This window comes from Gadus morhua, chromosome 6 (genome assembly GCF_902167405.1).
Source record: "Gadus morhua chromosome 6, gadMor3.0, whole genome shotgun sequence".
In the NCBI taxonomy this organism is placed as follows: Eukaryota; Metazoa; Chordata; class Actinopteri; order Gadiformes; family Gadidae; genus Gadus; species Gadus morhua.
The window spans coordinates 26,946,062-26,972,262 of NC_044053.1; the positions used below are offsets into that span (position 1 = coordinate 26,946,062).

Genomic DNA, 26,201 nt, shown 5'->3' on the forward strand with positions numbered 1-26,201 from the left:
TATGTGTCCACTCCAGCAAAAAGTCATCCAATATGCCAAGATGTCGAGCCGTGGTCTTATCAATCGCTCCCGGTGGATTGCACGTATAATTTGCGCTCTGATATCAGCAGTTCTCTTATCAAAAGGGCATGCCATTGTGAACATTGGAAATCTGCGGTGAACGCCGGTTGAAATACCCAAAACCGGGTTATGTTTCAAACTTAACCTGCGCAAAACCTGGTCCGACCAGGTTTGATTCAGAGCATATGTCGCTATAGCAACTAACATACCGTGATCCTTTTGGAACGGAAAACCTAGGGTTACAGCAAACCCTGGGTTAACTTACCCGGTTATGTGATAAAACCGGCTTTGTGGAACACCCCACATGACGTAACATAGAAAACAACGTTGGATATTTCCGGATTGAAACCTCATTCATTGGTTCGTGTACTCTTGTCAACGCCCCTTTGCAAATCCCAGTATCTCGATAGGACAATTCTTTCCGACGTCAACGAGGAGCGGTTTGTGATTGGCTCGGAAGGCCTGGCGGGATAAGTGGCATGTTCAAATATACGAACCCGAGGTTTCGATTCTTCGAGTCCAACAAACAACACATTTCTAGACTCGTTACGGTGGTTTGCTAAAATTATGTCGGACGAAGAAATAATGAACGTCTCACGTTCCGACCAGAACATAGCATGTATATCCGACAAACTGGAGAAGTAAGTAACTTATGATTTATGACAGATAGTTGCTAAGTTAGCCCTAGCATGGAGAAAGCACGAGTAATTAGAGTCATTGGTAGATCAAAAGACTGCTACTCTGTAACGTTACTGCAGCTATCTCAGCTCTTAGATACAGACTAAAGGGAATGTATCATTAAAGATAACCTTGAACACTGGTGATCTCGTACCTCCTGTTAGTGAGACATAGGAAAAGTTACATGTATGACATCTTAACAGGGGTTGACACTAAGGTTTCAAAAGCACTTGCCCATCGGACAAGTACAGGTCATTTTCAACTTGCGTGAATGTCATGTTCACTTACCCAAATTAAAATCAGAATCGTGAACGGGCCTTTTTTTGCAAGGCACCTGGCCTGGTTTTGGGGGGCTCAGTAAACTCATCCTAGCTCAGACTGAAGCTGAATGTTAGCTTCCACACATGGGTTTAAAAAAAGAACAAACTTCTCTTTGTTTACTTATTTACCGAACGAAACTATCGCCCAGTTATATGTAGACCTGCGTGCTTTTATCTGGATTTTATGCAAATGTATAACATAACTAAATGTCCACGGTAGTAGCAAAGATATGTCTTTTTTAACTTTCACGTTCCTTGTAGGTCTAACTGAATAATCACAATCGCGTTTCTAGTATTGTTCTCAGTCACAATACTGGATTTACTAACTTCGATACTGTAGGCCTACCTGGAAAAATATCGATATACTATAGGCCTACCATTTTCGAGATATATATATATATATATATATATATATATATATATATGTATGTATGTATATATATGTGTTTTGTTTTTTCAGAAAATAACGTAGCCAAAGTAAATAGAGTATATCTCCATAACTGCAAGGGCTATAATGTCATTTTGGTGCCAATAGAAAGATTGTTGTGCAAGTGAAATATATAATGTGGATAATACTTGGTTAAAGTTGATAAAGCTGGAACACGGCATAAGTGGAAGAAAACCATTTCCACCTGAAATAATTATCAGTTAGCATTTATTAGTTGGTAGCACTGTCTTACTATGAGACACAAACAAAGGTAGATATCTTACAATTTTGACGCTTGACACCTCTATTTAAAGTTCAGGGCAAATATAATCAATGACACCAAGCCAAACACTCTCAAATGCACATATGGCCACTAGATTGCGCTGAAGAACATGTGTTCTGATTGAAGGCAACCTTTTTTCCTCAGAGACCTTCTCTTAGTCATTGATTGTAAACACCATTTTTAGTTGCAAAATTTGGCCCAGACACTGGATTATCTGTTTATGGTGGTTTTATGCGATCAGATTCAACTTTGTGGACAAAAATCACAAAGGTAAAACTTAATTTCTGGTGGTTAAAGGCACCCAGTGCAACTTTATGTAAACATTCAATGAAAAATAAACATTCAATTTCTAGTCTTTTTTACACGTAGTAAGTTTCAATAACTCCATACCATTACATATCGACATTCAAGGAGCAAAGATGAGACGTCGCTGTGTGGTGAGAACTGATAGAAAATCGTAAACAACAACAATCGCCGGTGGGGAGAAGCCATTTTTCCATTGACTGGAAGCCTGCTTTATTTATTGTAGGTTACAAAAAATAAAGAAAATGGCGGCATTGTTGTTGTTATCGATTTTCTATCAGTTCTCACCACACAACGACGTCTCATCTTTGCTGCTTGAATGTCGGTATGTAATGGTATGGAGTTATTGAAACTTACTACGTGTAAAAAAGACTAGAAATTGAATGTTTATTTTTAAGCCTCGAAAGTTGCACTGGGTGCCTTTAAAAGAAAAGGGGACGTTTCTTCTTAAGTGGTTATTTGCGCGTTTTAGTCACAGAATGATATGGTTTGGACTGGGAATCATTGGGGGCTCAGATGTCATATAATGTATAGTTTGTGCATGTCCAATTACGGGAGAAAGATCGCTATTGTGTGTTCTTGCATATGACTTTACATGTGTTACGTGTTCTTGCAATTGAGTCTTTTGACTTTCCTTGGTAATTTGCCTCAATCCAAAGTATTTAACCGCACTCCTCCTAGCCTGGGTATACCCATTCTGCTTTGCGCGCAATTTAATTTCGCGCTGCTAGGCAGCTTGGATTCCATCCCGATTTTTGCCTGAGATAGGGAACCAATCACAGAACGGGGAGGGACGGCAAGACGATGACGACGACGATGCGACACACCCATCATCTTCTTCCTCATCGAATTTCTGTCGCTCTACATACGTCATCTGGTATAATTGATACGATTGGCCATGAGCTACGTACAGACTCATATGATAGACATTCGTAGCGCCCAATAAACGGCTCCGGGCAATCGTAAACCACGCCTCAAATACGAGAAATCGAATGTGTGGTTCCCAGACCTCTTCTCAATGTTGATTGAGATGAGGTCTGGCGTTAGCCAGGCTACACTCCTCCATCACAACTCCATTTTCCTTCTCTACCTAAACCGGTTGCGGAGGCGCTACACTTGAGATGCTAGCTGTGTTGGCTAACCTTTAGCTAAAGCCGCCGAATCACTGCCAGAGACCGCACTGCGAGCGAGTGACAGAAGGCGGGGCTTTGTTCGCGCTGTAGCGATGTGTCTCTGTTAATTCGCTGTCCGAGAGAAGAGAAGACAGCGCGCTGATCAATTGCAAATACATCTATTTTGTGTGATTTTTGCGGATAAAAAGGCTGTTCTTCAGTATTTAAAAAAAACTTGAATAAATAGCATTTATATTAACAAACCCTCAGAAATCCACTTGCCCGTTCGGGCAACCAGAAATCAATCTCTACTTGCCTAAATATTACTTTTAGTTGCCCCGGGCAAGCGGGCAACCGTTAATGTCAACCCCTAGTGTCAACCCCTGTTGTATATGACGTAACGGACGCACGCAAGCAGTTTTGTTTGATTATGCACAGCACCATACTATTATTATTGAAACCTATTAAGGGGATGCCTGCTGTCTTATAAACGAACCTTACAGTAGAGTTACATGACCTCGGGTTAGAACACGAGCTGGTGTGTGAATTGACCCTGCTGTAAGTATGTATTCTGACTGTTGAATGTGTTTTTGCAGGTTGATGTCCACGGAGACCAATGACAAGATGGACATCTACCACAGGTAACTAGGAGAGTTAATGGTTGAAGTCGCAGTGTGTCCGACAGACCAGGTAGCAATGTGTGGCGGGGGGCCATTTCGCGATTGCTCATTCGCGTAATCGAGCAATCGCGCACAAAATACATTTCAAAGTGGACCGGCCCACCGGGAGACCTCCCGATCTCCAGCCTCTGCTGCAGAGCAAATTAAAATCGCCAGCAGAACGGCCTGGGGGTCTAACATCGTAATATATATATATAAACTATAACCGCATTTCACATTAATCGCAATTATTGCAAGGGTCTTCTCAATGCCCTGGAACGCTTCGTTCACTTGCATGGGCCCTTCACAACTTCCGGCGGTGAATTATATTTGATCATTCACCGTTGCTAAGTATAATTAAGCAATAGATCACACCAGGCTGTGGTATGTGCTCATTATACCACTGTTAAGGGGCGTTGTCCGGCCCCGACGCGCAGCGGAGGGCCGGCGACCCCCTTCACAGTGGTATAATGAGCACATGCCACTGACTGAAGTGATCTATTGCTTTTATACAACGGTTACTATTATGGCGAAACGAAAGTCATAGACACACTACATTTAAAAAGAAACCAAGAAAGTCAAAATAGCCGTTTAATTAAAGAATACAAAAAAGTAGTCCCTCCTGGCTGCCGCTATGCATCGACGGTCGCTATGCAACACACTTTAGCGTCCCTCCGAGAGAAGGCTCCGATAGAGCGGTTCGCCGGCAATTTATCCTATCCTATCACAGTTCACTCGCCGTGTGCCTAAGCTTTCGTTAGTCTCTCCATCGCCTTGCTCACTCCCGGAGTAACAACATTTACACGCTCTCCATCATCCAACATATGTTTTACTTTGTAACTGTTTCTACTTCCAGTCGCGGAGTGATATGCAAACTTTCACAAAATGATCGGGCGTCATAGCAGTTATGTATACGCTCATTATACAACAGTTGGGAACCAATCAGATCGCTGGATTTAGGTCCCCCGTTGTATAATCATGAGTATAATTGACCGCTGTCAAGGATAAACAAAGGATTTTTTGCCTCTAATGACGTCTTTGGTATTACTCCGCAAGTAGGCCTACCAGTAACTTGTCAACCCCAACGTCTTCGGTTGCTAAGCGACTTCAACGTCTTTGGCGGACCATTTCTCTGGTGATCAACACTATGAATGCTGGTAACAAATAAATTGTAAAAATACACACCATGTGAAGTTATTTTTCCATTTTGGCAAGTAGCCGTGTGTCGTGGAAATATCAATCATAACTATAAATATACAATCACATACAAATTATATTAACCTTGTTTATATAATTATTACATTAGAAGGAACTGTATACATTCTCCCTGTAACTTAAAACAAATCCCTTCCTCTCTTAAACTGAGAGGTTAAGTTAATTCGTATTCAAGTTCCCACTGGAGCCAGTAAGTCTGGTTTTGTGACCAGGCCAATCGACTGACTTCTTTGTTGTGTAAACTCGTTTAGAGCCAAACCTGCAGACATGTCCAATACCCACCCATTGTATTACAAATTTACTTGGCCTAAGGTCACTCCCACTCCCTTCCCACAATGAAAATGTTCCCTATAAGAATCTTGTGAATCTATTGTCTCGTCGAATGTGTTCTCGGTAAACTTTGCTGCCAGTACTTTTCCCATGATCATGCCTTAAGATTAAATCAAATATTTTGCTGTCCGACGTGTCCGTGAGAGAACTTTCTCTTCATCACCGTGTAATAAGCGGGATAATGTATAGAACATCGCCGGTCATTATGGAAATTAAGCCCCCTCAGGTCGAAGCAAGACACCTCCGCTGCACGTCTGTGTCCTGTTCGCCCTGTCGAGGCTTATTTTCTTGATAATGACCGGCGTTCTTTACATTATCCCTTACATATCCTATGAGTGCTATGCGGAGATGAATGAACGGAGCAATATTTATATTTAAAAATCGCATTAAAAAAAAAGCAGAATCAATTTGTGGAGCTCGGTTTTGATTCTGTGGCGCTGCGCAACCCATTGGTCTATGTATGGGAAACACTGAAGTCTGTCCTTTCTCCCCTCCATAGGTACTAGTAATCCTTGTATAGAGGAGTTAGAAATTTATTGTCCCCTTGGGGAAATTGTTCTCAGTGAAAAGACAGATACACATGACCGTTAACAACAATGACATAAAAAACAAACAACAAAAAGTAAATAAAGATAAACAACAACTGACGGGACAAAAAAACCCAAATCATCATATTTTCCACATAGTTCAGGGACACATCTAAGATGTTGTCATTTTAAACCAACAATTAAAACCTTTTTAAATGTTTGTTTAAAAGGCTGATGGATTGTGGAATGAATGACTGTTTTGTTCTATTTTTGGAGAGGGCTGGGTATCGAAACCTGCTACCTGAGGGTAATAGTTCGAAGGTGGAGAAAAGTGGGTGTTTTGAATTTGCTAAAATAATTTCTGCTTTACTCTGAACTCTCTCTCTGTAGGTGTTTTCCAGACTATTTAAATTAGTACCGAACAGCTTGCTGGCAGTGGTCACTATTTTCCTAAGCCTACTCTTCTGTGCTTCTGCTGCGCTGCTGAACCAGCAGATTATGCAGAAGGTCAAGACACTCTCCACATAAGCAGTGTAGAACATCTTAGCCATTTTACGGTCTACATCAAATGAAATCAGCTTTTTAAAAAAGTAAAGCCTTTGCTGTCCTTTTTTCTGAATGAGTTCCGTGTACGGCTCCCACTTCAACTTGTGGTCTAAAACCACCCCCAAATACTTATACTCATGGACAGACTGTATGGGCTGCCCTTGGATAATCGTTGAACGAAATGCTTTGTCTCTCCTAAAGTCAATAGCCATCTCTTTATTCTTTGAGGTGTTTAGGAGGAGATGGGATTGTTCACACCAGTTAAGGAACTCATGCAGGACTGGGCCATGGTCCTGCTCATCTCCTTGGAGGTTGGGTCATGGTAGGGAATTATAGTATAATCTGTAATTCATTTGTACTGGAAATACAAAAAAAGTTTTTGGTGCAGGAATTAGGGCTGTCAAAATTGCTCAAAAATGACATTCGAATGTTCGTTTGGAAAAAAATCACGAATTCGAACTATTCGAATATCTGGTTGCCTATTTTACGCAGTTGCCGTCAATATGTCAATAATGCGACAAAACCATGGTTCAAATTAGGGATCGACCGATACAGATTTTTTAGGGCTGATACGATACCGATATTTTTTCATCAGCCTTAGCCGATACTCTGATACGCCGATACCGATATTTAGAGCCGATATTTAGAGCCGATACTGCTTTTGCTCCCTCAATCATAAAAATTACACTGATAACAAATGTTACAAGTCTCAATTTAAAAAAAGGAACATTTATTGAACTTCAATATAAAAAACAATATTTAACAAATAGTAAAAACAGGTGAGGTAAAACAAGTAAGAAAAATTAGATGAGCAATATTTAACAAATATTAAAAACAGGTGAGGTATAACAAGTAAAAAAAATAAATAAAAAATATCGGCGAAAATCAGCCGCGTATCGGCCGATACCGATGCACGTAAAAAACGCGAATATCGGCCGATAATATCGGCCGACCGATATATCGGTCGATCCCTAGTTCAAATTAGTGGGATATATATATATCCTATAAACAGCCCAGTAACGTGGAGGCCTAATCATGAAAAGCCACAACTTTGTATCGCTTGCATTTCACCACCACACCTGCAAGCGCGCAAACTATAGTAATCTGAAGAAGACGCCCGCTTCTGAATGTTACAAAGTATGCTAGTGGTAACGTTCCTTGCTTTGCTTACCATTTATCGAGAAGGCCTATTAAAATCGATAAAGAAAAAAATGCATGTCGCCTACGTCTTCCACCATGCCAGCGAAAGGGCCAGCACTACGCACCGTTCGGATTCATGAAAAAAAAGCTGTCTCGGACTTTGCCGAGAACATTGCGTTATAGCAGCTTTCACCAGCCAGACTACTAGCTCCCTGAGCTCTACTTCGGATGCTTATTGAATGGCATAGCCGAGCTGGAATACCTATATCCAAGTACGGAAACCCCGAGGGGATCAAATACATTCGCTCTTCAAAATACTAGTCTGTTACAGTTGTACCGCGGGAGTGTTTTTTCACATTCGAATATTATGAGGGACATCGCGAACAGACAGAGGCTCATTCACAAAGCAGATAGAGGCGCTTGTACCGCGGGAGAGTTTTTTTTTCACATTCGAATATTAATTTTCACGTTCGAATTCGCGTTTTTTGGATACATTTCGAATGAATATTCGAACTTCGTTGACAGCCCTAGCAGGAATCAAAAATCATAGAAATACCAATTATTAACAGTTTGGCAATTCGTTTAAAAATTCTTCCTCCTTTTGCTTTTGATCTTATTTTCTCATTTTGGACAGACAGTAGAATGATGGGCAGACAGGAAGTGAAGTGTAAAAAAAAAACTAAACAGAAAACTAAAACCAGATGTGAAAAGACTGAAATAGTTAATTGAAATTTTGCCAATGTTAGACCCTGTAAGTGACCTGGAGCTTCAGATTAGATAACCTGAACTAGTTTGTGTGAGCAGGGGTTAATGCTCATATATATTAGTTTGTATTTTATTTAACATACTGAAACCATAAATGGGCACATGTATTGACTTGCGAATAAGAAACTGCATCAAGATCTACTCAAACTATAAATTTGGGGGCTCTAGCCCCCAGCAAAGGCTATAAAGTGTCATCAAATGCTCCATTATAATGCATTGGAAACACAAGCCGTTGGTATAAATTCATCTTTCGTAGACAAGAGATAGAAACCCGTTCCTTGGGATCTCTCTGTGGACATCTCATGTCTCTCAGCGAATCGGGGGGACCCTTACCCTAAGGCCCCGTCCACACGGAGCCGATTTTTTGGTGAAACCGTATAAGTCTTGCGTTTCGGCCGACCGGCCAGACAGAGCCGGCGGATCCGGTGCCCGAAAACGCACATTTCTGAAACCATGTCCGAGGGTGGTTTCAAATGCATCCGGGCCTATGCGGTTTCGTGTTAGGATTCGTGTGGACACCTGAACCGCAAATCGTAATGAATCCGTCTTTACGGATATATTCCTGAACCGCATAAAACGAAACCGGATCATTTTCGCTGGGCTCGTGTGGCCAGGGGAAGGGGACAGACCCTTTCCCACGGTTCGGTGTAGGGGTCCCAGTCGGGCCCCGTAATTAGGTTGTCAAGTCTCAGGGCAGTAGAACCTTCCTATCTCCAAAACTGCCTTTTACACCAAATTCTGATGGCCATACTTATGAGAGGCTCTGTCAAGGAACCAGCCCATTTGGGCAAAACTTTTTTCTGCAAGCTAGAAATCCAAATCTCGTATTTGTCTTTACCTGGACCAGGAACATGTTTATGCATTTTGGCATCTCTGGCCATCTCAAAAGGGCCTGAAAAGGGGTGTGACTTCCAGAGTAAATGAGTATTACACAGCGGGAAGATTAAAGTTACCCATCAGGGCTCAACAATAAGGATTGCCCGACGTCCCGGGGCAAGTAAAACGCCATGTTGTGCAAATAACTATGACAACCCGCTTGCCCGTTCGGGCAAGTGGAGGACTCGAAGCAAAAAAAAAATTAAATTCCGATCATCGATAAAGCTATTATGTTGCCCCCTTTCCTTGCCCTCGTCGGATAATGCTTGGTGTACTATTTGATTTTATTTGAATGTGGCTTCGGCCAATCAAAATCGAGGCCGCGAGACTCCCGGCAGGTAGCGGGCACACCGCAGTCAGTTGATAAAGAACTAGGAGATGGCTGCGTGCAAACTTTTCAAGAATCCTGGAAGAAGGAGATCCCCTGGGTTATACTCAAGGATGTGGAGGAATCACCAACTATGTTCTGCAAGGTTTGCCTTAAGTTCCCGTCAACGGCGGATGAAAGCAGTTCGTTTTTTAAAGGAACGTCATCTTTCAGAAAGCAGATGCTTGAGTGTCACGATAAGAGCAAGCACCATCTTGCTTGCATGGCAGCTAAGCGGGTTGCTGATAACCCGTCCTCCGGTGCCTTGTCGGTTCTTTTTACTAAACAGAACGCGGAGGCAAATGTGGTTATCACAAAGCTGATAATATAAAGATTAAATATAACAATTTACCTGAATCTTTGTCGTTATTTGATAACCACTAATAAAAAAAACTTTATATTTGGGGCCAGTGAAAATTGACTTTGGGCAAGTAGAATTCAGACCTACTGGCCCGACCGGGCAAGTTGAAAAAAACATTAGTGTTGAGCCCTGCCCATTTTTGGACGAATGGGTTGGAAATTTGTGACTTAAGGTTTGTAAAAAAGAAATCAAAGTCTGGGGTCAAAACGAGCCTGCACCTTATGCAATTTATAATCGTAAACGTCCTTGGGATCGTCCTTGATATAATAGAGACCCCAGGTCTATAACTTTAGTGTTAGGGACCTTGACCCCTAAGTCACCTAGTCATTGCATAACTTCCTGTATGGTAACAGCCTCCTAATTGATCTTTCTAGTATATTTGAATGCCCTCCTTCATATAAAAGACACCAGCATCACTGGGCTGTGCAAACCATTCTCCATATACTTTCTGTTGTGTATTGACATAACAATATTGTGTAGTGTCACCAAACGCATGAACAGACAATTGCTGGGGCTGGCCGCAATGACAGATGGTAGACGGCAAACCGGATATCATTTTAGTGGACAAAAGTAGCTTCTTGCCATCCTGACACGAAATTGACGACTGGTTGTTACGTAGCTGGATTTAATAGTTACATGCATTACTAGAATAATTATGTAGAATAATACTCAAAATAATGGTATATTTATTGTATATGATATATTTTATTTTAAAAACAATCACGAAAGCAACAAATCGTCATTTGTGTTTTGCCGTCCTTCCTTTCCGTCAGAGCTTTTGTCTTTTCTGAGCTTTCCAGAAGGGCTTGTCTGTCTGCCGTCTAGCGCTTCCTGCCTCATTACGGTCAACCCGGAGTAGCATAGCTCTCTCTCTATAAAACATCTATTTTAAGTATTGAACCAACCTCCGCAGACTTATGCTATAGTTTGTCAGGGACTGCTATATAATATACATTTCTTCTGTCATCGATTATTCGATTTGTTCATTTCAAATTTCAAGTCAGACATAACGTGTTTATCAGGATCCATTCTGTAATCCACAACTAGTTTAATCACGATATACATTCTTCACATCTGGAATAACATCCTGCCCCTTATTTTTGGTCACACCATCTCCCTTTCCTTGTTTGTTTCTATATTATTTGACAATATAAATGCTATAAGGGGAGATGGTTATGCTACATCATCCAGACCTGTCATCACAGTCAAATATTTTGGTCAATTATTCTCTGTGTGGCAACATTTTTGATGGATGAAGGCTTTGGAAGCCTGCAAAGAAATACAATTATAAAGATATCTATCTTAAGAACGTTTCTGTAAGCGATGGCTTACAGAAACGCAGGCAGAGGCTGTACTTGCGTTGGAGTAACACTCTTTTATTTTAAAGCAAACAAGAAGCGATATGTTCCAACAATACAATGTGCCAGCGTTCTTCTCACTCAGGCTGTAATCTACTACTCAGTCATCCAAAAAAATTCTTCTTCTACGACAGAAATAAAAACACATCAACAACGGAGTTCTCTTCTTCTGCTCCAAACCTCCTCATTACTTCAATAGCGTCGGAACTTAGGCATTACACCTTAGAATATTAACAGGCATGAAACAGGAAAACTCAATAATGCATTTATAGAACATGTATGAAATTAACTTGGGGGGGCTCTGAATTAACCGTCTAGATTGCCCACAAAATTGAAATGCATAAAATTTTGACCATGTTAACCTATACCTCTACACTCTCCCCCACTTGAAAGAAAACATGTCGTCCCGACTTCGTCGTATACCTTCTTGCCTTTCACACAAATATATACCTTCTTGCCCTTCACACAAATACAGCGACATGCATAAAATTGAATGGGGACATTAAGGTTATAACCTTGTTTATGAGGTACCCAGACTACCTTGCAATGCAATCAGGGATACTCCTAATAGTCTTCGTACCCCAAACACATTTAATGCATATTACACCTCCCTTTATTCACACATGCGGTTGAGTCATTTCCTTTCTCCATAATTGATACCCAACACATCAATCAGCCAACAGTCTGTGTTACCTACTACAAAATAAACACAAGGTACATCATGGTATCATTCAAAATAGGTAAGGAGTGTCTTTTCGGTTTGCAAAGTCCCTTTTAGTTCACTACCAGGGCCGCCAGTAGCCTCTTACATCTATCCCCTGGGTGGACCAATTCGTTCTGTGAAGTGTGGCTGGCCAAGTCTATCATAAGTCAGTGTTTTGGGATGCCTCCTCTGTCTCTTTGGATACGGGTCCCGCAGCTCTGACTCAATAATTTCATCCTCTGAGCTGACCTCATCGACACCAGCAGCCTTCGCTGCGCGGTCGTCCAAAGCTGCTATGTGGGTCTGTTTGTCTTCAACAAGATGAGGCTCACACACTTCCGGGACAGCCTCTTCGGCTTGTGGTTACAACTCCTCAGTTGTGGGGTTAAGGGATGGTGGGCCTGGAGAACAAGTGAATGTCAGTGTGGGAAAATCATCATCCGAGTCCTCAATGTCAATTTGTTGTGCTTCTCCAGTCACATGTTTTTGTTTGTTTTTTGTCCCTGTTACATCTCTTTGTATGAGTTGTGGTGGTAGTGTTCTCTTCAGGTGTGGTGACCGGGAGGAAGTCACAGGGTAAAAGCATGTTTCTGTGAAGGATTCTTGTCCTGCCTCGTCCACATTCTGGTTCCACTTCAAACACAGGACTGTCCTCACCTCATCAGAAGTGGTCTCTGATCAAGTTTACTGTCCTTTCTGTACCCAAATGGCCCATTTCCTTATGAAGCTCATTTAGGATGAGCGGGCGCTATGTTTCTGGGAGTACAAGCTGACATTTTGTTTGAGTTCTCCGGTACATAGTCCCATCTGCTCTGATTTCAAGCTTGCCCCACTCTCTTACCAGCGCTTTAAACTCAACACTTTCACCCTTTAGCTCTTGTACAGTAGGCTTCTCATTTCTCTCTTTGTATTCATACATTCTGCGACAGGGTCTTGTTGCTGAGCTGTCTGTATCACTTCTCTGGATAACGAATGAACAGTATTGAGCAACGTCTCATCTTCCATCTGTGCCTTGAGAGCATTAAACAACACTGAACTGAGGAGTGGGCTTGGTTCTTTTTGTTGGACTAAAATGCCCTGTTCTGTTGCTCTGACGGCATCCTGACAGACTGACTGGATGCACTGACTCTTGAAGCTCTCAAAATCCATTGGCATTCTTGATAATCCGTCTGCATCAGCATTTGCTTTGCCTGGACTGTCTTTGATTTTGAAATTAAAGTCAGCTAACTCGGCAACCCATCTCTGTCCAGTAGCATTCCAGTACATAACTGTAACCTTCTATCGGTGCCTTCTTCCTAGGGCTGGGCGATATACCGGTTTTAAAATTATACCGGTATTTTTTTGAAAGCGATATGTAGTTGGGAGGACAATATCGCCATACCGGTATATTATGTTATTTGATGTTGACTTGCGAGCGCTATTTTATAAAGCCGACCGCTGCTCTCTGAGCCTACAAACCATGTTCTGCTGCTCAATCCAGCCCCTTACATGTACGTAGCGTTCTCCCACCCACGGACGTTACGCATCACAACAAACTTTGAACAAAAACATGGCGGACACGGTGGTAGAGAGTACTGAACTCGTGAAGGGACATGGGGTAAAAATAATGTTTTAAACATTTCTCGTGAGCAAGAGAAAGTGTCTGGTGCGCACGAGAAAGTGTCTGGTGCGCACGAGAAAGTGTCTGGAGCGCACGAGAAAGTGTCTGGTGCGCACGAGAAAGTGTCTGGTGCGCACGAGAAAGTGTCTGGTGCGCACGAGAAAGTGTCTGGTGCGCACGAGAAAGTGTCTGGTGCGCATATCACTGGCTGTGGGTTTGGGTGTTTGGGTGGTAGGGTTGGATTTAGTCATTAGTTTCCGTCATTCAGTTTGCGTCATTCAGTTCGCCAAGAGGAGTCGTTCACGAATCTTTTGTTCGTTCGTTCGTTCAGTCGAGTTTTGTGTTTATTGTGCTTAACTAGCGTATTGTTTTCGAAGTACCTGCAGTGTCTGCAAACTTGGTGTTCCCCGCATTTCTTGGGTAGCGACTGCAACATTCGCAGTTCATGGAGTTTGCCGACAGTCAGGAGACATAGAAGAAAGCGAGTTGAAAAACGTTAAGAAGGATTGCCACTTGTTGTAGAACTTGTCTGTTACCTCGCAGGGAATATTTAATCTTCTCTAACTTGAGGAAAGACATTACATCACTGAGCCATCAAGAGCTGGAGGGAGCTTTAGTTGACTTCCAGTTAAGGAGAAGCTGACGTCTCGCCAGTAAAGAGGTGAAGGCTAAAATGTCTGTGCTTGGAAGTATAACGCTTGTAATCAACAGGTATCCCAAATATAGCAATATGGGGAGACACAATTATTGTCCTCAAAAGTATTTTTGACATTGTATCAAAGTAGTTCTGCCAGAAGCGAGATAGTAGAGGGCAAGAATAAAACATATGGGTTAAAAGGATGCAGAATGACATCTATCGCAGCTATCAATGACACTGGGATAAATTTGTGACAGTCGAGCTTTGGAAAAATGGACTCTAAATATCTTTAAATAGCTTTTGTGAATTTTGTCAAGAGCTAACTCCCAGTAGCTATCCTCTAAGTTCAGCCCAAGTTCCTGCTCCCAGGCCGTCTTGACCTTAGTGGATGGTAAGTTGTCATAGGACAGGAGTTTGTTATACGTTTTAGAAATAAGAGATTTTTGAAAGGGGCTGGAACAGAGAAACTCTTCCCACAACTGAACCGTAGGTGAGGAGGGGAAGGTTGGAAATAGCGATTTGACAGTGTCTGATTTGAAAATAGCGAAATAAATGAGAGGAAGGGAGCTGATATACACAAGACAGGTCTGTAAAGCTACGGAAAATACCGTCTCTATACAGGTTTTTAAAAAAGATCAGGCCTTTACCGTGCCATACAGAAAAGGTGGAGTCTGTGAATGCGGGTTTGAATAGGTGATTCTTTAGTAAGAGAGCTGAAGTTGAAGCCAAAATAAATTTAAACCGTCTCCTGAATTGGTACCAGATCTTGAGTGTGGAACTCACTACTTGGTTGTCTGTGAAGCTAGAGTTGGGCTGGTTGGGATAGAGGAGGTAATTGGGGCCAATAGAGAAGACAAAAAACAAGACTGAGCCTCCAACTTACACCATGGTGGATCACTTGAATTAAACCAAAATGTAATTTTGTGGATGTGTGCCGCCCAGTAATACAGTTGAAAATTAGGGAGCGATAAACCACCATTAAATTTGCATCTCCAATAATGATTTACGGACTCTGGGAACCTTTCCACACCATAAGAAGCCTGAAATAATTTGATCAATGGTTTTAAAAAAACTTTTAGGCAAAAATGGGGGGAGACAGTGAAACAAAAACAGAAATTTTGGCAGAATGTTCATTTTCACTGTATTAATTATTCCAATCAAAGACGAGGGTAAACTTCTCCATCTTTGAAGGTCAGATTTGATTTTGATCAGAAGGGGGGAAAAGTTGGAAGAAAAAAGTAACTTTAATGTTCTTGTTACATTGATCCCTAGATACTTGAAGCCAGACTTTATACCCTGAAAATGAACCAAATGTCTTTAGGTAGGATAAGATGGCTGGTATAGAGCGAACTGGGTCCGAGACATACAGTAATAGGTCATCAGCATAAAGAGGAAGCTTAAATACCATATCCGACCTTGATACACCGGTGAAAATGAGAGAGGACCTGAGATAGATAGACAGGGGTTCTATTGCTAGGGCAAATAATAAATAGGGGTAAGGGACATCCCTGCCGAGTGCCACGAGACAGAGTAAAAAAGCTGGATTGAATGCCATTTGTAGTGACGCTGGCTTGTGGAGCTGTATAAAGCAGGCGTATCCACAAATTGAATATACGTAGTACCCATTAGGGATGGGCACGAGTAGTAAATTCCAAACTCGAGTGATCGAAGGAATTCCTCGAGGATCAATCGAGTACTCGTTAAATCAAATCTATTTTTAGAATGCAACGCATCTGCAGCAGGAATAGGCCTGATGAACGGCAATATTACCAACCAAACATGTAATGCTTATTCTCCATCAAAACAGTCAGAGTTATCAGAGATTATTTATTTTTGCAAACGTTCAAAACACATTATCCTTACAAAAATAAATATGCGTCTCACAATTTAAATCACATCGAACCAAGCCCTGTAACAGTTTAAAAAAAACGAAACAAGTAGCCTAACCATTGCAAATAATTTAAAGCTGCAAATAAAACGGCAGCAAATGGACTATGGAAATACTCAGCGTTGTGATCTTCTCTACACGCCCGGGATTACAGCTGCGTCTTGCGGCGGTGAAAATAGCCGACACACTTTCACTTTCACCGTTGCTGTGGGTCTGCTTTCCCGAACTCACCGTTGTGTTTCAGGAGCATATGTTGCCGCATAGTACTTTCTGGTAGCTCGATTTCGCTTGGCATATTTTACATTTCACCTTATGATCTCCTATTTCTTTAAAGTATTTCAATTCTTCGCTGCGCTTTGCTTTAACCGCCATCTCTTAACTTTTTGAATTCTGGCGTGCCTGCACACGGCACGGAACGCGCCATGGAAATGGATGCATTTCCTTTTCTTTGTGCCCACGTCATGCGTTAGTGGCGCCGACAGAAAATTGATACATTTGCTTCAGAAAACTTTGTTTGTGTGTGTATATGCAAACTCGAGTTTGCCTGTCCACCAACCGAGTTCATTTGTAACGAGGAGTACTCGAGTAATCGATTCCTCACGCCCATCCCTAGTACCCATACCAAATTTGTTCAACACAGCCAGCAAGTAGTCCCATTTGACCCTGTCGAAAGCTTTTTCGGCGTAAACAGAGATAACTAGTTCAGGAACTGTTGTGGTGCTTTTAGAATAAATAATATTTAAGAGGGTGCGTACATTATAGAACAGCTGGCGTCCTTTTATGAATCCAGTTTGTTCCTCTGAGACAATAGTGGGGAGAATGTTTTCCAAGCGACGGGCCAGAGCCTTAGCAAGGATCTTAGCATCCACATTTATTAACGAGAGCGGTCTATATGAGCTGCAGAGCTCAGGGTCTTTGTCTTTCTTTAGAAGCAGACTTATTGAGGCTTGCCTCAAAGTGGGAGGCAGAGAGCCATTCTGTAAGGATTCAATGTAAACAGAATGCAACAGGGGGGCCAGTTTATGCTGAAATTGTTTAAAAAATTCAACTGGGTATCCGTCAGGGCCAGGAGTTTTGTTATTTTGCATGGTTTTCATAGGGCAAGTGATTTCCTCTACTGTGAGTGGTGAGTCCAGTTGTTTGGCAACGTCTGGATTTATTACAGGGAAATTTAGACTGTCTAAGAAAGATTTAGTTTCGGTGGGGTCAGATGATGTCTCCGACTTATATAGGGAGGAATAGAAAGATGAAAAAAACGAGTTAATGGAAGTAGGGTCAGTATGTAAATTGCCAGACAAATCTTTTATCTGAGCAATTACACGTGAGGCTCCCTGGTGGCGTAGCTGGTGAGCCAGGAGTCGACCTGCCTTATCCCCATGTTCATAATATGTAGAGCGTGAGCGCAAAAGCAAACGCTCCGCATCAGCGGTTGTGATGAGATCAAATTCAGTCTGTAATTCTACACAACGTTTGAGCAAATTAGGACAGGGGCCGGCAACTAGTTGATGGTCTAAATTGCCAATATTAGTGGAGAGTTCTTGAAGTTTATTTTTACGGGTTTTGTTCAAATGTGCAGAATAGGAAATAATTTGGCCCCGCAAGACCGCCTTTAGTGATTCCCACAGCAATGACGAAGAGATGGGTCCCAACTCGTTCTGATTGGTCGCAATAAAATCATCAATTGTGGTCGCAATTAACTTATTGAATTTTTGGTCTGACAAAAGTAAGGTATTGAACCTCCATAAACCAGAGTACTTAGGTTGAGGGGAGAGCTGAATATCCAGAGAGAGGGGCATGGTCAGAAATAACAATAGGATGATATTCAGCAGCTTTCACTTTAGAAATCAGTTTGGCATCAATAAAATAATAATCAGTAAGAAAAGGACTGATGCATTGGTGAAAAAAATGAGTATTCTTTTAAATGGGGTTAAAGGAATCTCCAAGGATCAATGCAACCATTTTTTGACATAAAGTCAGAAATTGCCTTTGGCATTGACGATGGGGCCAGGGAGCGGGTATAGAAGATTAACCGAGATATAAAACACTTAGACTAATTTAAGAGAGAGAGGGTAAAATAAAACGAGGGGTCCGGAGCAAGAATTGACAAAAGACTTTATCGTGCAGAAAAACAACAACGACAACAGCCTGAGTGGGTCTGCAGAGTCACTCTCGAACATAGACTCCAGCTCCTCTTTATGCACATACCCACATACAAGAATTTCTTTGTTTACAATGGAGTCACAACGGGGTTTCCGCCCGTCAATCTTCGTCCCAGCATGTTATCAACTGCCCAGTTCTGAGGTCTGCATGGATCAACCTCATTAACCAAGATGACCCAAAGCTGAAAGGGCTGAGGTCAACTTTAGCTTGACCCAAGGCTGAAAGGGCTGAGACCAACTTAGCTTCCCCCCAGTTCCCTATACATTCCTGTGCACCTACCATCTGCTCTGAACCCAGACTCTGCAAGCATCTTGTGGTTTCCACCATTAAAAATATAAAACCTATTAATAATCATGGTTTACCATAGAATATACTCACTAATTTCTACCACACGGGGACTAGAGCGGTCAAGTTTGGGGTCAATTACACAGTTCATGTCGCCACCAAATATAAGCAGGGTGGTCCGCTGTTCGGCTCTGGCGCGCCTCAGGATGTCGACACAGTCTGTGTGATAATGCAGACGAGCAATAATAGGGCGAGGGCGATCTCCGGGTCCTGGCTTCGGTTGAAGAGTGCGATGAGAGCAGTCGAGGAGGGGCTCTTTGTCAAGTTTAAATGCCTCCTTGAGCAGAGTAGAGACGGCCGTTGTAGTGGAGGAGTTGGCCGAACCCTCAGGAATACCCAGGATCTGTATATTATTGCGCCGTGATCTTGCCTCAAGATCCTCACATTTATTATCCAACCTTGCGAGTTCGGCTGCCATATCGTCCACTTTAGCCTGGAGTTCGGCAACGTCGTCGGTGCACGTGGAGAGAGAAGTTTCCATTTCGCCTACGGTGCACTTTAGAGTGTTTACCTCGGACTGGTTGTTGGTTATACTTTGAGCTAACTCAGACTTTACTGCCTACTGCTCCGTCTAGATAGAAGATAAATTCTTGCCCATAGTAGGGCTGGGCGATATGACCAAAATATCATATCCCGATATAGTTCATTCATTTCCCGATAACGATATCTATCACGATATAGTACATTTTCTGTAAATTCAATGATTAAATGCCGTATTTACCGCACTATAAGGCGCACTGGAGTATAAGCCGCAGCAGCTAAATTGAATGATGTGTACATAAGCCACACTGGACTATAAACCACAGGTGTTTTAATGTTTAATTACCATTAAGGCTGGCCAAAATGCCATTTTTCAGGCTTCGAATACTCGTGGGTTTTCCGAGCGAATACTCGTTCCAGAAAAAAACACCATCAAAAACAACATTAATAATCCCTATGTACTCCCTGGAACCGATTTTGACAGTATCTGCATATTTTGTTGAAGATTTAATAGCTTTTGAAGGTTAATTAGTAGGCCTAAGTAGGTTGAAGTTCCTTAGTTTTTCCCCGTGAAAGCGAACAGCTGTTGTTCCGTTCCAAATCAGCTGTCCTCTGCCGCACCGTTACATAAGCCGCAGAATCTAAAAATAAGAAAAAGAAGGCACGTCTTATAGTCCGAAAATTACGGTAGTTTATATAAAGTGACCACATGGAAAGGCCTATTTCGTAGCCCCTATTTTAGGTACAAGGTCACTTTGTCTATGCTGGTCATGGGAGTCCTTCTCCTATTCAGAATTGTCACGTTCACTCTCCTCCATGTTTGTTTGTGTTGCGTTCATGTGCCGTGTGGAAGAATGTAAAGCGTTGTCCAAATGACGTAAAATATTACCGTAAAGAGTGTGATTTGCGACAAGACGATGTAAACGATAGAGGATAATATGAAACGATAGACATTTTTATATCATCACACGATATATATCGTCATATCGCCCAGCCCTAGCCCAGAGCTGTATGAAGCTCAGTCTTGAAAATAGCAGCCATCTCGCTGCGTAAGGAGCGGAGCAGCTCGTAGATAGATATTGCTAACCGGACATAGCAATATCTGCCGGGGGGCTAGCGCCTCTGTCCGGGCGTGCATGGCCACTGTGTGGTGGGGATGTCGTATTCGCGGCAGGCCGTTGTGGTTGTGGAGGTAAATTGCTCCCGGGTTTCGGTTTAGGAGGCATTTTGGAAGGCAATAAGTCGAAAGTAATGTGTTGGGATAAATTCAAACCAAAAGAAAGAGTAAAAATGTGCCAAAATTAAATAATTTAGCAAATGTTGCAGGAGCTTCCAAAGTCACGTCTTACTCCATTGATCGCTAAGCCGGAAGCCCTGCTTGCAGTACCTTAACCAGCCGAATTCTCGCAGCCAGTCTTCCCTAAAATTTTGGGTCTGGCCCTTTTTAGCCACACGATCCTCTGAATCATCATCCTCCTTCCTATCTTTCTCACACTCATTGGCCTGCTACAGATTCCGGATTCATTGACGCGCCCCTTCCACGTTTAACGTGTACATTTTTTTTTAAAAAGGGGCAAATTTGCTGTAAAATTCAGTCGAGCATTCTCAAATTTTGGTCGCAGTCTGGAGCCCTGTCTGGAAATAAACTAGAACCGCTGCACAATCTCGCTGGGTTTGGGGTTGAAATGTTCCTTTTAAAATCTTGACCAGTTCGGCAAACCGCCGGGCTTGGCGGGACTGACAAGCCTCACGAGGCTGTACGTTTGACTTCCCACTGAACTGAGCAATATAGCTTTCTGCCGACTTACCTCTGTGATTTCATTAGCTTAAAAAAAATGGTGGAGAACCTCACAATATTCTTCCCACGTCTGCGTCTCACTTCGAACGGAGCGGTGCTCCCTACCAAAGCCGCCGCCATGATTATTTTTGGGGAACGTCCGATTCGGATTCAGATTCACTAAAGCTAACGCAGCAACTTTACAGAGTCTTAGGCCACGTTTACACAAGGACGCTTGCGGGTAAAAACGACAAAATATTTTATCGGAAGTGCCTTTCGTTTAGACGGTGACGGCGTTTTTGGGGCCTAAAAACGCAAAAATCTGAGACCACCCTCCAGAGTGGAAAACTTGAATATGCTCCGCCGTAGCGTTTCCGTCTACACTGCCAAGACGCAAAACTCTGCTCAGGTCGCATAAGGGTTTACGTCACATACATGCCCCAGTGCAGGGAAATAAACAAACATGTTTGACCGTCACGGCGTCGGACCGTCAAGCTGTTTGGCAGCTCTAATAAACTTACAGTAGTCTTTCCACAAAATATACAGGATATACTGAACAGAGAAGGATCTATAATTTATGTTTTGGTTTTCGCGTCGCAAATAAGAGAAGAAGGAAGATTCTTTGCATGCACTCAGACATGGCGGTGTTGTGTGATAGTGTATCACAGCACCATCTAGCCGCCATACATTCATACCCAATCGAATTCCACACACTTTTGCGTCACCGTTTGCACGCAGGTTTCCCCCGAAAACGCTTGTCTAAACGCTGAATAAAAAGTGAAGACGGGACGCCACTTTTGCGTCTTCTGTTCAGACCGTCATCATATAAACGTAGCCTTACTGTTTGCTTGCATCCCCACGAGGCATCGGCTTTAGTTTATCCTCGTCGCCATTTATGTAGTAACTCACGGGAGGGTTCTTATTGCACATTGAAGGAGCTTTATTTCGTTCCTGACAAACGCAGTGTGCAGCTTAACTTAACATGGCAAAGCCAGGGCACATCACTGACTGAACTTGTTCTGTGCTTTTCTATAGGTTAACTCAATTGTAGCAATAGAGAGTTGCTGCAACCTAGTGGACCAGCGGATTAACATGTTTAATTACTCTGCCCGGTTATCACTGCAATGTACAATGAAATGTGAAACAAATAATCTTTAATCAATGAGTAATCATCTTTTTCTTCTTTTTTTTTTATAGCTACATAAAGGATGGAAAAAATGCAGCCAGACAGGGGGATATGTCTAAAGCACTGGACTTCTTTAAGCGGGCTCACAAAATTCACCCAAGTGAAAAACTTAAAAGCAGAATCCAAAAAATCGAAGAGCTCATCGCAGAACAGGCCTCGGAGAGTGAGGACGAAGAGTTTGTCAATATCGACAACAGCGGTCTTATGCTTTTCAGAGAGCTCCACGACAAGCTGTACGAGCACCAGATAAAGGGTGTGTCCTTCATGTACAGCCTACACAGGGATGGTCTCAAAGGCGGGATCCTCGCAGACGACATGGGCCTGGGAAAGACCATCCAAGTCATCGCTTTCCTCTCGGGCATGTATGACGCTGAGCTGGTCAAACACACACTACTTGTCTTGCCCACTTCGCTCATTACAAACTGGACCAAAGAGTTTGCCAAGTGGACTCCTGGGATGAGGGTCAAAGAGTTTCATGGTACAAGCAAAGTGGAACGGACCAGGAACCTTGAGAAGGTTCAGAGGAGAGGTGGTGTGGTTATCACAACCTACCAAATGCTGATTCTAAACTGCCAGCAGATTGCCTCTTACAATGGCCAGGAGTTTAAATGGGATTACATGATCCTGGACGAGGCACACAAAATTAAGACCTCATCAACCAAAACAGCTAAAAGTGCCCATGCCATACCTGCCCGAAACCGTGTGCTTCTCACAGGAACCCCTGTGCAGAACAACTTGAGGGAGATGTGGGCTCTGTTTGACTTTGCTTGTCAAGGTGCCTTGTTGGGCACATCGAAAACATTCAAAACAGAGTACGAGAACCCAATAACACGCGCCAGGGAGAAGGATGCCACACCGGGAGAAAAGACTCTGGGATTAAAAATGTCGCAAAACCTAATTGCTATCATTCAACCATACTTTCTTCGCAGGACAAAAGCTGATGTGCAGAAAAAGAATTCCGAAAAGGAAAAGGAGCAACGTTCCAAGACAGAAAATGGCGATATTGAAGTCTCAGAAACGGAAAAGTACAATGGCACGATCATGCCTGAACTGAGGAGGAAGAATGACCTGATCATTTGGACATACTTGAGTGATGTCCAGGAGGACATTTACAGGCAATTCCTTTCTCTAGACCACATCAAGGAGCTGCTAACCACCACCAGGTCACCTCTGGCTGAGCTCAATGTTATAAAAAAACTCTGCGACCACCCTCGGCTCCTGTCTGCCGCAGCCATGGCCCAGTTGGGCCTGCACGACTCTACACCCGAGAACCTACAGGCTAAAGAAGAAAAGGGGACATCCCACAGCCTCGACGGCATCCCTGACGACATATTAATAGCAGAGTCTGGGAAAATGGTGTTTCTGATGGAGCTGCTGGAGAGGCTCAAAATGGAAGGGCACCGGACACTTGTCTTCGCCCACTTCCGAAAGGTTCTTGATATCCTTGAAAGACTCTTGGGAAACAGAGGCTTCAAAACGATTAGGCTTGATGGAACGATAACCAAGCTGGATGAGAGAGAGCGACTGATCTCCCTTTTCCAAAACGACAAGCGATACTCTGTCTTTCTTCTGACCACACAGGTGGGGGGAGTCGGCATCACCTTGACGGCAGCAAACCGGGTGGTAATCTATGACCCCAGCTGGAACCCAGCCACAGACGCCCAGGCCGTGGACCGGGCATACCGCATCGGACAGACAGAGAACGTGGTCATCTATCGACTGATCACCTGCGGCACTGTAGAGGAGAAGATTTACAGACGTCAGGTTTTCAAAGACTCCATCATCAGACAGACAACCGGAGACAAGAGGAATCCCTTCCGCTACTTTAGCAAGCAGGAACTGAAGGAGCTGTTTACCCTGCAAGAGACGCGGTCCTCCTCCACCCAGATGCAGCTGCAGTCTCTGCATTCACGTCACAGACGGACCGACCCCATGCTGGATGAGCACATCGCTTACCTTCACTCTATGGAAATGTTTGGGATTTCCGATCACGACCTCCTGTTCTCCCTGGATTCCAACCAGAATGATGATGATGAAGAAGATCCTGAAGACCAGGAGGCCCAGCAGTACATTGAGGGGCGGGTTCGGAAGGCTGAGGTGCTAATGAAGGCAGAGTCTGAGCTGCACATGCAGCTGGCAGAGAATATGGAGTCAAGCACGGAACCTGCGTGGCACCGTCGGCCAACGCAACCAGACAAGGAGATGTCCAATGGAAGACGAGTTCCAAACCGTAAACCCAGATCCCCCATAGTGTACATTGAAGATGGCTCGGATGGGTCACCAGTTGTTGTTGAACTGGACCAATCTGGATCCACCAAGGAGGAAAGTGAACAGAAAAATACAAATGGGTTCATTGATCTAACAATTGATGACGGTATGGAAGGAAAACAACCAGATCTCTCTTCAGATACTACTGAACCAAATGCCTCTCCCAGACAACATTCCTTCACAGTTGAACAGAGTGAGGTTAAGGCAGAGGACAACTCTGTACACAATGTGTCATCAGATATGAAGTCTGATGATGCTACTTCCGAATATAACGCAAGCCTGGATGGTTCTGTCTCAGGTGATATCCATGACCGTAAACAGCTCGATCAAGAGTCCTTCTATGAACTGGACAACTATAAGAACCAAGCAACTGCTATGGATGAAGAGCCCCCACTCGATGAGCCCCTGCCTGGTCAAAGACCCTCTGTCCTAAAAATCTCCAATGTGAGCTTAAACGACGAGGAAGCTTCCATGAGCGCTTCAGAGGTCAAGACTTTTGAAGAAAATTTTCATCTACTGCTAGATGACAGTGAAAATGCCATATCCACTGTTCACGACCTTCTGGAGGAACCAGATGTTGAAGCTCAAGAGATGAAGTTGCTCTCGGAGCTTCAGATGCAGGGGAGTTTCAATATAGACAAGTCCTTGGCAGAATTTAAACAGGAGCACAGGATGAGCCTCAACCACTCCTATGTCTCTGAATCTGACCATTCAGGCAATGAATCAATTATCAAGACCAAGAAGAAACGGTCAACAGTGTTCTCCGATAGTGAAGAAGAGGGGGTAAATGATGAGGAGCTACGACGGATGTCCCGCAACTTAACTGACTCTTTCCAAGCATTGGAAGCATCCACCCCAAAAACATTGCCCTCAGGACGCACTCCTCTCCAGGCCAGGAGAAGCTTTGGAGGAAACATCTCTGTTGCTTCCAGACGATCTATGATTGAATCCATAGTGGAGGATGTGGAGAACGATTTGGATTTTGAGGAGGAGCAATTTTCAGAAAATATATTGGGCGTTGAAGGTGGAGATTCAGAAGAAACAAGTGTGCATTCTGTGGACAAACTTGAGATAGATGAGACCAAAGGAGAGATTATTCTGATGGAGAGTGAGGAAGATGAAAATGACCAAGAGAGCGACGTCAGTGCATCATTGGGCGTGTCGCAGTCTGGGGGAGATGCAAAATCGATTTTAGAGGAATCGACCACGGATCCACAATCTGCCTCTGTTCATAGTGAAAGCAATGGTTCTGACCAAATGGCCAGCGGCTCCGACCAGTCATTTGATTCTGAGGGAAAGGGTTATGAGGAACTGGTCTGCAGAGGGAAGCAGTACTACGGTGAAGGGAAGTTACAAGATGCTCTGGACTTATTCTTGAAGGCTATCGACATCTCCAGTGGTGATAATGAAATTCAGCTATTGGTTATCCAGTTGTACCGACAGATGAGCGATCAAAGAAGATCAAGTCTGCCAAGAAAATTCCCTCGATAAGCAACATTTAGACCTGTTTTCTATAACATTTTTCTCTAATTGTATCTAATAAGAAGCCGTCTTGCATAACATATGTTTCAGCTACATATTCAATCTATGCTATATTTAATTATATACAATAATGTACAGTTTAACACAGTGCAAATTCATTGTTGAATTGGATGTTTGCTCTTTTCACTTTGAAATGTTTGACCCTTTGTCATATTTAGTCGATTTAAATATTTTAATGATAAATGTTACACATTCCGGGGTACAGCAGCCATGTTAAGAGTTTGTTTTCATTTGTTCTCTTTTTTGCCTGTTCTAAACAACTTTTAAATAAATGCCGTTAACTTTGGA

The 26,201-nt window shown here is 42.9% G+C and overlaps 1 protein-coding gene across 1 annotated transcript; it reads left to right on the forward strand.

The window, feature by feature from the left end:
- Positions 1-509: 509 nt before the first annotated feature.
- Positions 510-26,201, forward strand: ercc6l (excision repair cross-complementation group 6-like). The gene is made up of 3 exons (XM_030359439.1): positions 510-701; positions 3,780-3,824; positions 22,115-26,201. The coding sequence occupies exons 1-3, from the start codon at positions 628-630 to the stop codon at positions 25,860-25,862; spliced, it is 3,867 nt and encodes a 1,288-aa protein (XP_030215299.1). The 5' UTR covers positions 510-627; the 3' UTR covers positions 25,863-26,201.

What these genes read in the sequence shown, in the direction of transcription:
- ercc6l (XM_030359439.1), top strand. Translation starts at nt 628, where the DNA reads ATGTCGGACGAAGAAATAATGAACGTCTCACGTTCCGACCAGAACATA. An exon ending in ATATCCGACAAACTGGAGAA is followed by an intron (nt 702 to 3,779) that starts GTAAGTAACTTA and finishes GTGTTTTTGCAG; the next exon opens with GTTGATGTCCACGGAGACCA. An exon ending in AAGATGGACATCTACCACAG is followed by an intron (nt 3,825 to 22,114) that starts GTAACTAGGAGA and finishes TTTTTTTTATAG; the next exon opens with CTACATAAAGGATGGAAAAA.